The sequence below is a fragment of the Podarcis filfolensis genome (assembly GCF_964270895.1).
Source record: "Podarcis filfolensis genome assembly, chromosome: 4".
Lineage (NCBI taxonomy): Eukaryota > Metazoa > Chordata > Lepidosauria > Squamata > Lacertidae > Podarcis > Podarcis filfolensis.
Window position 1 is genome coordinate 90,943,544 of NC_139607.1, and position 14,850 is coordinate 90,958,393.

Consider the following 14,850-nt stretch of genomic DNA (forward strand, 5'->3'; position numbering starts at 1 on the left):
CTCTGACACCATATAATATTCCTAAGTGGCATCAGATATAGAGCTTATCCACAACTCTGTTTGCCTCTATTGGAAACCCGATATTTAGCCCTGAATTGGAATAAATGGCAATTGGGTTCCTTCCCAGAGTGCTATTTGTTCCAATTTATCACTAAAGAGTGGGTTTTCTGGGGGAAAGTGGCAGGGCAAAGGCAAAACTGCCTAGAAAGCACAGGGACTAGCAGAAGTGTGGACGAGTTCAAAGTCAGTAAATCATGCTTTGTTATATTAAGTCCAGATATTAACTGTGTTGCTCTCAGAAAAACACCCCTCTTTAGTTATTGGCTTTTAGAGAGGTGTCACAAAAGGGCTGCAAAGTGTCAGATGTTGAAATTGTTGTGGAGATGTGTTTGTGTGCTTGCCGTTGTGCCGTTTGCTGCTCCACCTCACAGGGACATAGGAAGCTGCCTTAGTCTGAGCCAGCCCATTCATCCATCCAGCTCAGGATCATCCCAAACTTTCCCCCTGCCTCACGGACCACTTTAATAATGCAGAGAGTCTTGGAGGACCACTTCTGCTTCTTTGAGCAATTGCAGCGTGCCGCCCTAGTTGCTATATGACTCTTAATCACATTGATATTGCTTCGCTTATTTTTCATGTTGCCTTTTATTATATTGCCGTTTGAATTACATACAGTGCCACAATAATAAAACACAAGAACCAAAAAGAAGCAATAACGATGAAGTTAAAAAAACGATGTGAATATTTCACAGACTGCACCTGCCATTCACAGCTGCTGCACCTGATGTTCTTCAAAGCCAATGGCAACTAACCATGACATGATGATGATGATGATGATGATTGCTCTTCTCTCCATTTGCACCAGGGATGCAGGTGGCACTGTGAGTTAAACCACAGAGCCTGCGACTCACCGATCAGAAGGTCGGTGGTTCGAATCCCCGCAACGGGGTGAGCTCCCATTGCTCGATCCCTGCTCCTGCCAACCTGGCAGTTCGAAAGCACACCAAAATGCAAGTAGATAAAGAGGTACCGCTCTGGTGGGAAGGTAAACGGCGTTTCCGTGCGCTGCTCTGGTTCGCCAGAAGCGGCTTAGTCATGCTGGCCACATGACCCGGAAGCTGTACGCCAGCTCCCTCGGCCTGCAAAGCAAGATGAGCGCCGCAACCCCAGGACTGGATCTAATGGTCAGGGGTCCCTTTACCTTACCATTTGCACCAGTTCACTAGTGTGATGTAGCACTCAGAATGTCAGACTAGGGTTCAAATCCCTACTAAGCCACAATGAAGCTTGTCGTCTTCAGCGACAGCACCATCTAAACCAGGGTTTCCCAAACTCAGGTCTCCAGCTGTTTTTTTTTGGACTACAACTCCCATCATCCCTAGCTAGCAGGACCAGTGGTCAGGGATGATGGGAATTGTAGTCCAAAAAAACCAACAACAGATTGAGACCCAAGTTTGGGAAACGGTGTGCCTCACAGGGTTGTTGCTGGAGTTCAAATGACGAGGGGGAGAACCAGGCACCTTGAGCTCCTTGGAGGAAAAGGTGGGCTAGAATTTAAACGCAAGAGAATGGATTTAACAGTAATTAGAGCCTGTCCTACCACCCAGGCGAAGAGAGCTGATTCGCAGTGTCACGAAAAGGCCAGCAAATTGTTGGTTGCTTAATTGGTCATTGCTGTCTTCTGCGCACTTCGACGCCCTTCAGGAAGGAAGGCGCTTGTGTGACTTAAAAAATTCAACACCCCCCCTACCTCAGGTCGTCACCAAAATAACTTGGTTATATCGCCTTGGGCGCGCATTGGGCTGCCTGCGGTGCTGGCCCTACTCCGAGTAGACCCATTGGAAGGAACGAGCCGACCTTGGCCAGGTTTCTGAATCCCAACGCAACTTGACGTGGTTGAGGCGGGGAGAGGAGGAGAAATTTACGAGTCGCCCGCCTCCTCCCCCCCCCCCCGCTGCAGCAAAGTGGTACGGGCCAACTCCCTGACCCGAATCCCGAATCCCACTCCTCGGGCGGAACCACTGGAGAGAAAGGGGCTGCAACTTCGGAGCCACGGCGGCGCGCGCGCTGACCCTTGAGGGCGCCAAGAGGCTTCTCCCCTTCCCCCCTCCCTTGGAAAGTGGGCGGGGGGCGGAAGGACCCCTCCCTCCGTCTCTCTCCGCCCCCCTCAGGTATGGAGTTCCTCAGGAAGCGCCTCAGCCCCGCCGCCGCTCGCCGCGGAGCCCGCGCTTTGCGCCCGAAGGAAGGCGCGCGCTGAGACCCGTGTCGCCTCCAGCGGCGGCGAGGGGACTTTCTCTGCCTTTCTCCCAGAGATGCAACCATCGCCCGGGGTCGGCTGAGGCTTCTCTCGCCAGCCCCGCTTCTGGTCGCCGCTACCGCCGCCGTTCCTCGCCGCAGCAGCCGCCCCTCGGAGCCCGGAGGACCATGCTGAGGGAGGCGGGCAAGGAAAAGACGCCTCCGGGGCTCTGGCTGCCGTGGCTGCTGCTCCTCTTTCCCTCCTCCGCCGTGCACGGTGAGTGGCCAGCCCGTTTCGGGAGCATCTGCGGAGCGGGGAAGCCGGGACACCCCCCCCACTCCTCCTCGCCCCTGGCCCATTTGGCTCAATATTGCCAGCACTGACTGGCAGCGGCTCTCCAGGGTTTTAGGGGTGTGTTTGTGTGTGTGAACACACTTGCAGCGGTTCAAAACCTGTGGGTCCCCAGATGTTGTTGGACTACAACTCCCATCACCCCTGAGCTCTGGCCTTGCTAGCTAGGGGTGATGGGAGTTGTAGTCCAACAACATCTGGGGACCCACAGGTTGAGAAAGGCTGCTGGAGCGGCCGGGGATTGAACCTGGGCCCCTCTGCATGCCAAGGGGATGCTCTAACCACTGGGCTAGGGCACTTCGTTTGCTGGGAGGTGCCTTTTCCTTGCCAAAGGCGTTATTTGTCTGAGGTCACTTGTTGGGGCTGGAGTGATGGGGCAGGGGACCAATCTAGGTTTGTTTCTGCACAGCCTGCAGCAAAGAATGTTTGTTGGGTTGGATCTGGATGTGCGGTACAAGTGCTGTTGTTGTTGTTTAGTCGTGTCCGACTCTTCGTGACCCCCTGGACCAGAGCACGCCAGGCACTTCTGTCTTCCACTGCCTCCTGCAGTTTGGTCAAACTCATGCTGGTAGCTTCGAGAACACTGTCCAACTATCTCGTCCTCTGTCGTCCCCTTCTCCTTGTGCCCTCCATCTTTCCCAACATCAGGGTCTTTTCCAGGGAGCCTTCTCTTCTCATGAGGTGGCCAAAGTATTGGAGCCTCAGCTTCAGGATCTGTCCTTCCAGTGAGCACTCAGGGCTGATTTCCTTCAGAATGGATAGGTTTGCTCTTCTTGCAGTCCATGGGACTCTCAAGAGTCTCCTCCAGCACCATAATTCAAAAGCATCAATTCTTCAACGAGCAGCCTTCTTTATGGTCCAGCTCTCACTTCCATACTTGCGGTGTAAGTGTAGCCATGCCTATTCCGAAGTAAGTACCAGTTTTCGGTCTAGAAATCAAACCTTATGAGGAGTGGTTGAGGGAGCTGGGTATGTTTAGCCTGGAGAAGAGGAGACTGAGAGGGTGGTATGAGAGCTGTCTTCAGATATCTAGAGGGCCATCACATGGAAGATGGAGCAAGCTTGTTTTCTCCTGCTCCAGAGGGTAGGACTCCAGTCAATGACTTCCAAGTTACAAGAAAGGAAATTCAGGCTCAATGTCAGGAATAACTCTCTGATGGCAGCTGTTCTACCATCGAAGAAACTCCCTCGGAAAGTGGTGGGCTGTCCTTCCTTGAAGGTTTTGACGCAGAGGTGGAATGGCCATCCATCTGTCAGGGATTCTTTACTTGTGATTCCTGCATTGCAGGGGGTTGGACTAGATGACCCTAAGGGTCCCATCCAAGTCCACCATTCAGTGTTTCTCAGAATTATGTGGAGCATACTCTCGGGCATGTGGGGTTAAGATTGCAGCCTTACTCCCTATTAAATGTGCGTTAGGTTTGCAGGGCAAGAAATTCTACACCAGGCTCACTTGTGAGTAAACATCTGTAGGATTGCACTTCCTGGCTGTGTTCACGCACCCTTTGACTGTGCACTCACTGCATTCCCAATGCTGGGTTTTTAATCTGCATTTGTGGGACATTATCCAGAATGCATGTGTATCCTGTACTTTGTTGTAACACGCTAGTGGGGACTGCCCAGCACAGACTGTGATAGGATAATTTGTGTTTTTGGACCAACACACTAAAAATCAGGTGAAGTCACTCCAAAGTCACATTTTGGTCCCACCTCCACCTCAGGAACTCTGGTACCACATTTGGTGACGATATCATGAGCGGTGGTCATACCTATGTACAAAATACGAAGTCACACCACAATTTTGGTTTAAGTGTGGCGTCTTGATCCAAAATGGCACCCAGCCAACAAATGACAACAAAGACAACCCCCTTGTGCCAAGTTTGGCAATGAAATCTCAAGAAGCGGCCAAACCTATGCCAAAACAGTTGTGTTTCAGTCCACCCTCCTGGCACCCTACTATCAATGTACCCCCCCCCCACCTCTGGGACCCTTATGCCATGTTTGGTGATGATATCTCAAGAGGTGGCCGAACCTATTCTGGAAAAAAACGAGCAAAATCACGGCAACGTGTTGTTTCGGTCTGCTATCTTGATTCAAAATGGCAGCTAGAATTCGAACACTGATGAAGACCACCTTTGGAAAACCACATGCCAAGGATCTCAAGAGGCATCTGAACACCTGTAGAGAAAACACGGATAGACAATGTCAAACTATACTGTGATGGGTTGGTTCTCTAACCAGCTTCTTCCCACCACTTGGGAGTCTTTAAGGCTAAGCTGTTCCTAATTCCCTAATTTGTTGCTAGCCAAGGTGTGAACATCTTTGTACCTTTGCCCCCCACAATAACATCTGCTGGTGTGGAAACAAACAGAATGACACTAATGAAGCCCTACGGGTGTAAGCAGCTGGCAGTGGCGGACCTTGGGGTCTCAAATTCAGTGGAACCCTGTGACACCAAAATTGGGTGCCCTTCCCTCTCACCTTCCATTCAAAACCATGGTTGTGCACCTCCAAGGTTCTGTGCCCAGGGCAACCAAATCAGTCGCACTCCTCTAAATACGCAGCTGGGGGTAGGAGGGAAAGAGCTCTAGAATGCAAGGGAAGAACAAACTTCACTGCTCACAAAGGCAGTAATGTGAACCTTAGCCATGTTCAGAGTACCTCTGCTTAGGGCATTCGTTAGTCATGGAAACAAACCCATACGTTATAGTTATTTTTAAATCCTATTTTATTTCCGTATATAGTAAAAAAAAGAGAGAAAAGAAACCCTTCTCTTAGGGTAGCGTTGCACAATATAAAAATAAAATAGGGATGAGAAATTATCACTGTAATCATCACTGTAGTGTTTACTTAGGAGTAAGTTTCCTTTTGTCTGAGTGAGTCTTACAGTGTGATCATAGCCATGCCTACTCAGAAGTAGGTCCTGTTTAATTCAGCGGGGCATGCTCCCAAGCAAGTGAGATTAGGGTTGCAGCCTTACTCCCTAGCATTAAGTAAGTGTACATTAGGCTGACAGCCCAAGAGATTTTTACTTTCCTTTTTCTGTCCCACTGATGGGACTCTGTTGATAAGCTTCGGAAGTAAATTGTGGCTGGAGCCAATCCCAGGAGCAAACTGTTCACAGGATGATAGCTTTCCAGTGGCATAGCGTGGGGGGTGCAGGGGGGGCCGGCCGCACCGGGCGCAACATCTGGGGGTTAGGGTTAGGGGCCGCAAATCCACGGGTTAGGGGGCGCAAATCCACGGGTTAGGGGGCACAAATTACTTGCCTTGCCCCGGGTGCTGACAACCCACGCTACGCCACTGTAGCTTTCCGCAGTTATTAATTCAGCTTAATAGCTTTAAACACACACACCTGGGGGAAATGTACTTTTCTTACCTGCCATGGTGAATTTAGTGTTTTGGTGACTGTGCGTGGACTTGCTTGCAAGTAATTGAGGAGAGGTTTGCAGCTTTAGAAGCAAAGGCAGAGCAAGCTCATGTAGCTCTACAAAAGAGCGCTCCCAACTTGCAAAATTCCTGTCTCTACACATCCATCCTCCTTGTCGATTTCATAGCTTGTGTGCCAAAGAGAATTTCAGCCACTGCAAATTTTCTCATCTCTGCACCGCTGCAGTGTGACAAGATGTACTGCCAAAATTCACCTTCTGCAGAACTGTCAAGGGTTCAGTAGCCCAGCCTCCCTTTTTAATCTGGTTATCTTGAGGAGAGGAGATGCAGGCATAGGCAAAAGAAGGGTTGTAAGGTGGCCAGATGTTCGGCAAAAATGACCTGACCTGCTATTGCGCCTTTAACAGCTGCAGAAATGAACAGGGAAAACTGTGTGTGTGTGTGTATGTGTGTGTGTGCATAAATATATTCCGCCTGCTGACAAATGCAGCTCAGACATCCATTAAAGACACAGTTACAGGAGCTGCTTAAGAAGCTGCCATCCCTACAAGACTTTTAACTTTGATTTTTGGAATGCTGTAGGGATGCAGCAGATGCTGAACTTTGGGTTGGCAAGTTGTTGGAGGAAGCTGCATTAGTAAAACCAACTTCTTTCCAAGGGAGGTTTTGCTGAGTCTTTGACACCCAGGGTGTCTGAATGCAGAATAACACAGGACTCCTGTACCTTTTCTTTTTTAAAAAAAAAAGTTTATTATTTTACACTGATATACATTAAGCTCATATAATATACAATTTACATCAAAATCTATTTATTTATCCTGGCGACTTCCCATCCTTACATCTGTGATGGTCTGATTCTCTCTCCTCCCTGCTGCCTGTCCAACCTTATCTGTTTATCTAAATCCTATATTGCAATCTTTTCTTGCCATTGCTCATAGGTTTGAAATTTCATTTGGCTGTATTGCATTCTTATATAGACTGAAAAGGTTCTTGGTTCTTCCACATATATTTTGTCTTTCTAATTCCTTATTTTAGCTGTGGGTCCTGCCATTTCTAAGTACTCTTGTAGCTTGAGTACCCATTCCTATTTCATTGGGATTTCTGGTGCTTTCCATTTTTGTGTGTAGAGTACTCTGGCTTACCAACTTTTGGGGGGATCTCTCCTCCACGTAGGGATGTGGGTGGCACTGTGGGTTAAACCACAGAGCCTAGGGCTTGCCAATCAGAAGGTCGGCGGTTCAAATCCTCACGACGGGGTGAGCTCCCATTGCTCGGTCCCTGCTTCTGCCAACCTAACAGTTTGAACGCATGTCAGAGTGCAAGTAGATAAATAGGTACCCCTCCAGCGGGAAGGTAAACGGTGTTTCCGTGCGCTGCTCTGGTTTGCCAGAAAGCAGCTTAGTCATGCTGGTTACATGACCTGGAAGCTGTACACCGGCTCCCTCGGCCAGTAAAGCGAGATGAGCACCGCAACCCCAGAGTCGTCCGCGACTGGACCTAATGGTCAGGGGTCCCTTTACCTTTACCTCTTCCACGTATTCCCAGAAGAAATACTCCTGGCTTTTTGGGTATATCTATTTTGAACATCTTTTCTAGTTCGTTATACATCATCTCGCAATAATTCTCTGTTACACACATCCACCAGGTGTGGAAAAAGGTACCTTCCACCTACATACACTCCCAACACTTATCTGAGACTGTTCTATACATCTTAGCCCACTCGCATGGTGTCAAATACCATAATTTTCCTTAATGCATAACAAGCGGTGAATTTTCATAGCTTAATGGAAGAGGGTCACAGCAGGCAGGTGAAGCTTTCAGGCAAGGATGAGAGAAGCTGCAGTTTCTCCCTTGGCTAAAGTAAGGAAGGCACAAAATCCTGATCAGCCATTCAGCTGCAGGGGGGGCCACTAGGTGGCGCATCGGAAGATGGCTGACAATAACATCTCTCCGACCCACACGAGGTAATTTGGAGGCTATGATGGGGGTAATTAGCCTCCTTAACCCCCCCCCCCCAGGATTGTGGGGGGGACAGCCCTTGCCTGCTGCGCCCTATACCACCCCCGAATTTGTGGGGGTGGGGGCACTAGGCACAAAGCCCTCCTGTGGGATTCCGGCACTCCTGGACGCCGTCCCTGATTCGCGCCGCTAGTTGCAGGGATCTTCAAAAGAAACAATTTGGATGAGATAAATTGCACATGCTTCAAGGAAAAAGGGGAGTAAAGACTGCTGACAGAAGAGATCTCTGATAACAAGACAAGAATAAAATATGAGAAGATACGTCAAGATACGGTACGACAAATGACTGAGGGGGGAGGGGGGAAAAACTTGCCTTCCCTTTTTTTATGTGATTTAATAAGAATCCCCTCCCCTAATGAGTCAGAAATCAAGGACTTAAGCTGTGGATTTAAGGCTGTGTGGAGATAAACTTTCAATCCAAAGCAATTTCAAGATGAAGCTGGAAAGCTAAGAGTTTTGGAATGACGCAGTTAAAAATGCCGTCGCCATTTTGGGAGGCATTGTTGGAGCTCTTGGGTCTGGGAGGAGAAAGAGAGAAATAGAGTTGTTTACATATCGTGGATCAACTCCTCGGTGGGACTTAAGAGCGACAAATGCCAAATTTATGATGGAAAGAGTGATGTTATCTACGAAGGAGATATATGGAAACCATCTGGACTTAGTGGAGGAACGGGAAATCCACACAGGATTATTATACTTGTTATCGGCGTAAGTTCGGAATAGAGTACAGTGGTACCTCGGGTTAAGAACTTAATTCGTTCTGGAGGCCCATTCTTAACCTGAAACTGTTCTTAACTTGAAGCACCACTTTAGCTAATGGGGCCTCCCGCTGCCACCGCTGGGCGATTTCTGTTTTCATCCTGAAGCAAAGTTCTTAACCCGAGGTACTATTTCTGGGCTAGTGGAGTCTGTAACCTGAAGCGTATGTAACCTGAAGCATATGTAATCCGAGGTACCACTGTAGTTGCTTTGGAAGACGATAACCAGGCATCCACACAACATGACCAGTCCAACGAAGTCAATGTTGAAGAATCATTGCTTCGACACTGGTGATCTTCGCTTCTTCCAGTACACTGGTATTAGTTCGCCTGTCTTCCCAAGTGATGTGTAAAAAATTTCAGACACACCGTTGATGGAATCTTTCGAGGAGTTGGAGATGGCGTTTATAAAAGACCAGCAGTGAATAAGTAGAGGTGGGGAGACATGGGGATTGCAGAAGTGCCTCCCATGTGCATTCACTCTGTCCTGTTTGGCTACATGAACGGGACTTCAGAAACAGCTGGATGTGCTGCTCACTAAAGCAGAATGGACATGCGCAATTTTCTTTCTTAACTTTTGCAAGTTGGCAAGAGATTTTTTCATTTTAAACCCGAAGGAGATGAATCTATATGGAGCAGCTTTACTCTTTATAATGAAGAGATAAACAGACGTGCAGTTGCAGCCAGGAATATGTTTTAAGCTGCCACTGCAGGCAAGCTTAGGCATATACTCTCCTTTGATAATATTACGCATGTGTGATGCAGCATTACTAGCCGGCAACTGAATGTGGAGGAAGAGCCTTAACTGTTTAACACTGTCTCTAACAACACCAAGGAAGCAGTGATGTTGTCCCATGTCTGGCCAGTGCTTGCAATGCTGGGGTTTTCAAATCACGTAGGTGCTGCTACTAGAAACAAGCGATTCTTCTTCCCTGCACAAATGAGATTGTCACACCTGTTGAAAGAGGATCGCAGTTCAACCCAAGCTGCTCCTTAGTAATGATAAACGTAGGAAGTAGATAAAAAGAAAAACCAGGTTTTTTTAAGGCACATCTACACTACAGGCTTTCAGGGGTTTTTTTGGCAACTGCTTGGGAACCACCTTAAACTATGCTATCTGCCATGTTTTAATTTTGTTATATTTTGACTTGGAGCTTCTGCAAGCCATGCCGATTCCTCCCTCCCTCTTTTATTTGGGGTGGTGGTGGTGCTGAGGAATATAAAATACCAATATTTGCTTCTTGAGAGCTGGTGCAGCTAAGACCAAGCTACAATTCCTGAAGGGTTAAGACTACTGGCGATGATGGCTGTGTGCTCCCCCTGACTGTTGGAGGCTGTGTGCTTCTTAGTATCATCCACTAGGAATCATGTGGGGGAGAGTGTTGGGGCATGTGCAGAGTGCATTCAGTGCGCCAGCAGAAGCATTAAATTGAACCCAAGCCAATCGCCAGTCGGAGAAGACAGACACCAGGCAGCTCAGTATATTTACTGGCAGGTAGTTCGCAGAAGGTGTTCTCAGCAAAAGTTCTCCCAGCAGAAATAGACATACCTGGATTCCACCATCCCAAAACACCCACGCTACAAATACAGGGCTACTTATACCCTACTTTGTGCTGAATCACTGGCATCAGCCTCTGCCTCTTACCCCCCACGAGCTCCTGACCTTGTAGGTGCAAGCAGTTAACCCTAAGCCCTGCCTTTTCTCCCTGCAAGCATGAATTTACTCCAAGAGAGAGTGCCGTTGTGCTCAAGCCCTGACCACGAGTTTCCTACAGGCATCCTATAGTTGGCCACTTTGAGAAAAGGATGCTGGACATGATAGGCCTTTGGGCAAATCCAGCAGAGCTGCCCTTACGTTATTAACGGTTGTGGAGAATAGGAACTGTGGCTTGCAAAGGGTGCTGTGAGTAAAGTCAGCCCTTATTCTCTTCATCTCACAGTAATGGGGAGAGAAGAGCAAAGCTGAGAGAGTGTCAGTTGCCGGAGGCTGTTTAACAAGTTCATTGTTTATTGCCAAACTGGTCTTGATAGCAACATTTATTCATTCATTTGGACGGCTGCCCCATGCCTGTTTATGGAACTCTCTTCCGAGTGACGTGGGATGCAGGTGGCACTGTGGGTTAAACCACAGAGCCTAGGACTTGCCAATCAGAAGGTCGGTGGTTCGAATCTCCGCGACGGGTTGAGCTCCTGTTGCTCGGTCCCTGCTCCTGCCAACCTAGCAGTTTGAAAGCACGTCAAACTGCAAGTAGATAAATAGGTACCGCTCCAGCGGGAAGGTAAACGGCGTTTCCATGTGCTGCTCTGGTTCACCAGAAGCGGCTTAGTCATGCTGGCCACATGACCTGGAAGCTGTACGCCGGCTCCCTTGGCCAATAACGCGAGATGAGCGCCGCAACCCCAGAGTCGGCCACGACTGCATCTACTGGTCAGGGGTCCCGTTACCTTTACCTCCTGAGGGACACGTGTCAATTGTCCATGCAAGTTACATTTAGGTGACAGGTGAAAACATACTAATTTGCCCCGGACCTTTGGAACCTGGTGGTGTCGATACTGCTTGGAGTTCAGGGTTCGTGTCGCTGCATTAGTAAAGGATGTACGCTCTTATTTTGTTATGTTTCATTCTCTTGTGTATATTATATCTTGTGATTTAAGCTGCCCTGTGCTCTAACCTGAAGGAAAGGTAGGGTAGAAAATGCCGAAGTCAGCGCAGTGCAAGACCAGAGCAGGAAAACTTGGGTTCAAATTTGCACGCAGCCAAGAAGCACACTAAGTCACCCTGAGCTAATCACACACACTCTCAGCTTGAGCTACTACCTCACGGGGTTGTTGTGAAGACAAAGAAAAGGACTGGGGAACCAGGTACACTTCTCAGAACTCTAGGAGAAAAAGGGCAACATTAATGTAACAATACAGCCCTGTTTGGTTGTTTAAAATGCCTCTAGAGTAGCCAGTTACTTCAGTGATTGCTTTGTTTTGCTTTTAAGTGTTGTGTGAGGGGACAATATATAAATATAAGTAACTAATTGAAAACTATTGTTAAAACATGATTGACTCTGTCTTTGAGAATAAAAGGGGTGGGCAGGAATCAGAACCCTCCCTTTGGCTCATTGCCTACCCCCCCAACCTCCCCTAACTCCGCCCTCCCCAATTCCACCCCCCCTCCATCTTTCCTCTCTTTCTCCCACACACACTCTCCCTTATTCCCCACTCCTTCACTGGAGGTTTTTAAACTGGTTGGAAAGCTATCTGCCACGGATTCTTTAGGTGTGATTCCCGCATTGCGGGGGGTTCGACTGGATGACACTTGGGTTCCCTTCCAACACAACAGTTCTGTGGATCCATGAGAATCTTCAGTGCAAACAGGAATTCTACACCTGTGTCTCCCTCCTCTCTCTCTGAGCACACAGGCATAGGTCAACCAGGTCTTTCAATAATCACTTACCTGTAAAGATGTGAAAGCTAAATAACAACTCTTAGTCATATGGAGGGAAATTTGTTAAAGGATGAGCTGGGGTTTTTTTTCAGCTGTGGAGGCTTATAATTAACCTGTGGATAGACGGGCAGGTTAATAAAGGCTTTTGTAAGCTGGTGGCTAAAATAAGATGGAGTGTATAATTGTATTGGCTTTCCTGACATTTTGATTTCATCTGAAGACCAGCTGCAAGGCCCCCTGAGTGGTTGAGGAAGTGGTGCTAGGGAAGAATTATTATTACTATTATTATTATTATTTAAATCTCTCTGCTCCTGAGTGGCATCCCCTGACCCCAAAAGCTGTTGTTAGCCCTCCAACGCAAGTACCTGTATGTTAGCAGCTTCAGGGGAGGGAATTGAGAAAATGGTGTTGGGTTGGGTGAAGGCAAGGCTGACTACAGGTAAGTGGTATAAAACTATTAGGAAAGAGGTTGGTTTCAGCCAGCACAGAAGGGAAAATAAAACCGCTATAGCAGAGTTATTCCACCTGACTTGCAGGCACAGGTCTTTTGCTAAGTGTGAAGTCACCAGCATGAGGTATGTAGGATTCAATCAAACTACAGTAACTACCTAGAGAAAAATTGATTAATGAAAACTAAAGAGGAAGGAGCTTCTCCGGCTTTTCAATTAAGCTGTCCCAGGTTCTGTTAGCTGCTTCATCGTGGGAGATTGCCTTTCCTCACGTGTTAAACGGAAGGGGAAATATTCCATTCAGAAAGTGCATAGAGACAGGGTTCTCCACATTCAGGCATTTATCTCAAGCGCATGCACATGTTTGATCCAGACATTCTCCTAAACACCAGAAGGTTTTGTTGTGTGGCTGGCAGGAGCTTCCTGTTCTTCTCCTCTGCCTGATCCTGTCCGATTGCAAATCTCCGTTGTATTTGCCCGAGTAAGTTTTTGTCATATATTTACGAGGGCAATTTACACATGAGAATTAAAAATGATTAAAAACCTCACAAAACCAGCAAACACATTTTAAAAAAGGCTGAAAGCCTAACAACCAGACACTCGTGGCAAAGATACGTTTGGGAAAGCCTGCTGGAACAAAATGTCTTCCAGCTGTTTCTGGAAAGTGCAGATAGTTGGGTCCTGTCATATCAACAGGAATACATAGCGGAAGTGAGGTAGTATATTTGGACATCAGCATTTGAGCATATGTGCTTGTGGTGATGCACAGAGAGGCAGAAAGATTGGCCAAGAACTGGCATTCACTGGGGTTTGGTTGGACTTTAGTGTGGTAGGCTCTGCTCTGTGGAACTCCCTGCTGCTAGACGTTTGTCAGGGACAGTCCCTGTCCTTCCTCTTGGACATCTCTTGGAAACTGCACTTGTTTAGGCAACTTTTCACAGAACAAATTGCTCTCCTTAACAGACCAGTATCTGATGCTTTGTGGATGTTTTTCGATCACGTTTTGTGGGTATTTATGAACTGGTTTTATTATATTTTACATGCCTTGAGCTACTTCCAAATACTTTATAAAAGTGCAGGTTATAAATATTTGAACAAAGAAAATATATATATGAGAAGCTCTGCAAAGAATGAGGGGACAGCTCCTTACCCCAGGGGGCTTACTGTTTAAAAATAAACACTAGGGAAACAACTTTAAGCAGTATGCAAACACCATCCAATGGATGAATGGATAGATAAGATTATGTTTACAGGGTCATGTGTACAGTCAACAGAGACCCATTGTAACATTCTTTAATTGCCCTGTGGTGTGCATGATTCTGGGTGTATCACTAAAATATGGCTCTTTTCCTGCTAGTTCAGTGCATATTTTAATCCCTTCCCAGGTGTTCACGATTTTTCCAAGTTAGCCAGAGGCTGTACTGTTCTGGGACACTTGCCTCTGGGTGACCCAGTAACAGCCTGAGCCGGATCTAGGTGCAAAATTCAGATGTCTCTTTAAAATTCTTAAAAATTCTCTTTAAAAATCAGAGTTCTGCCTTGGTTTGTGTCTAATCTCCCACCTGTATGTGTTTTGTCTTCACTTTATTTTGCCATCTTACACACAATAGTTTGTCAAATAGTGGTGGCTCTTGTGTGACCAAATGTGGGTCATGATTTGCCAGTTGGGGATATTTTCTCTTTCTGAATATTGTGCAGCTTTTTTTGAGGGGGGGGTGAGGTTTGTGGGTTGTTTTGCCTCCTTCCTATGCCAGATGGCAGAGCCTGAATATTCTAGACTGGATGCAAGGCCAGTTGCTATTGGGTGCTGTTCTGATTTTTAGATGTTGCTCAAGTCTGCTAAAGGACAGACTCTCTCTCTCTCTCTCTCTCTCTCTCTCTCTCTCTCTCTCTCTCTCTCTTAAGAGCCAATTTCCGATGCCATATCTTATGCACCATCTGCAAACAATCACTCCCTCTCTTTCTCAGCTGAGAATCTCCTGACTTACAGAGCAGCTTTCTTTCGAATATGTTGTATTGTTTTGTGTAAACCACCCAGACAGGGGTTTGTTTGGGTTTTTTTGCTTGAATTTTGTTAAATATTTTATTTCATAAAATTTTCATACAGCTTGATTGTAGAAAAAACCCTCAAAGTGGTTTACGGAAGAGGCAAAACAATAAAAATGACTCCTAATAAATTTACAACCGTGACTGAACACACACAGTAAGCGA

General features: G+C 47.1%; 1 protein-coding gene across 1 annotated transcript in view; it reads left to right on the plus strand.

Annotated features, from left to right (window-relative positions):
• Positions 1 to 867: 867 nt before the first annotated feature.
• LOC310761830 (uncharacterized protein) overlaps positions 868 to 14,850 on the plus strand; it is a gene marked incomplete at its 5' end in the record, with an annotated part of 42,145 nt that continues 28,162 nt past the window's right edge. The window contains 2 exons of the mRNA XM_083612027.1: positions 868 to 881; positions 2,172 to 2,512. Coding sequence (XP_083468153.1) covers positions 868 to 881; positions 2,172 to 2,512 — 355 coding nt within the window. The remainder of the gene's footprint in view (positions 882 to 2,171; positions 2,513 to 14,850) is intronic.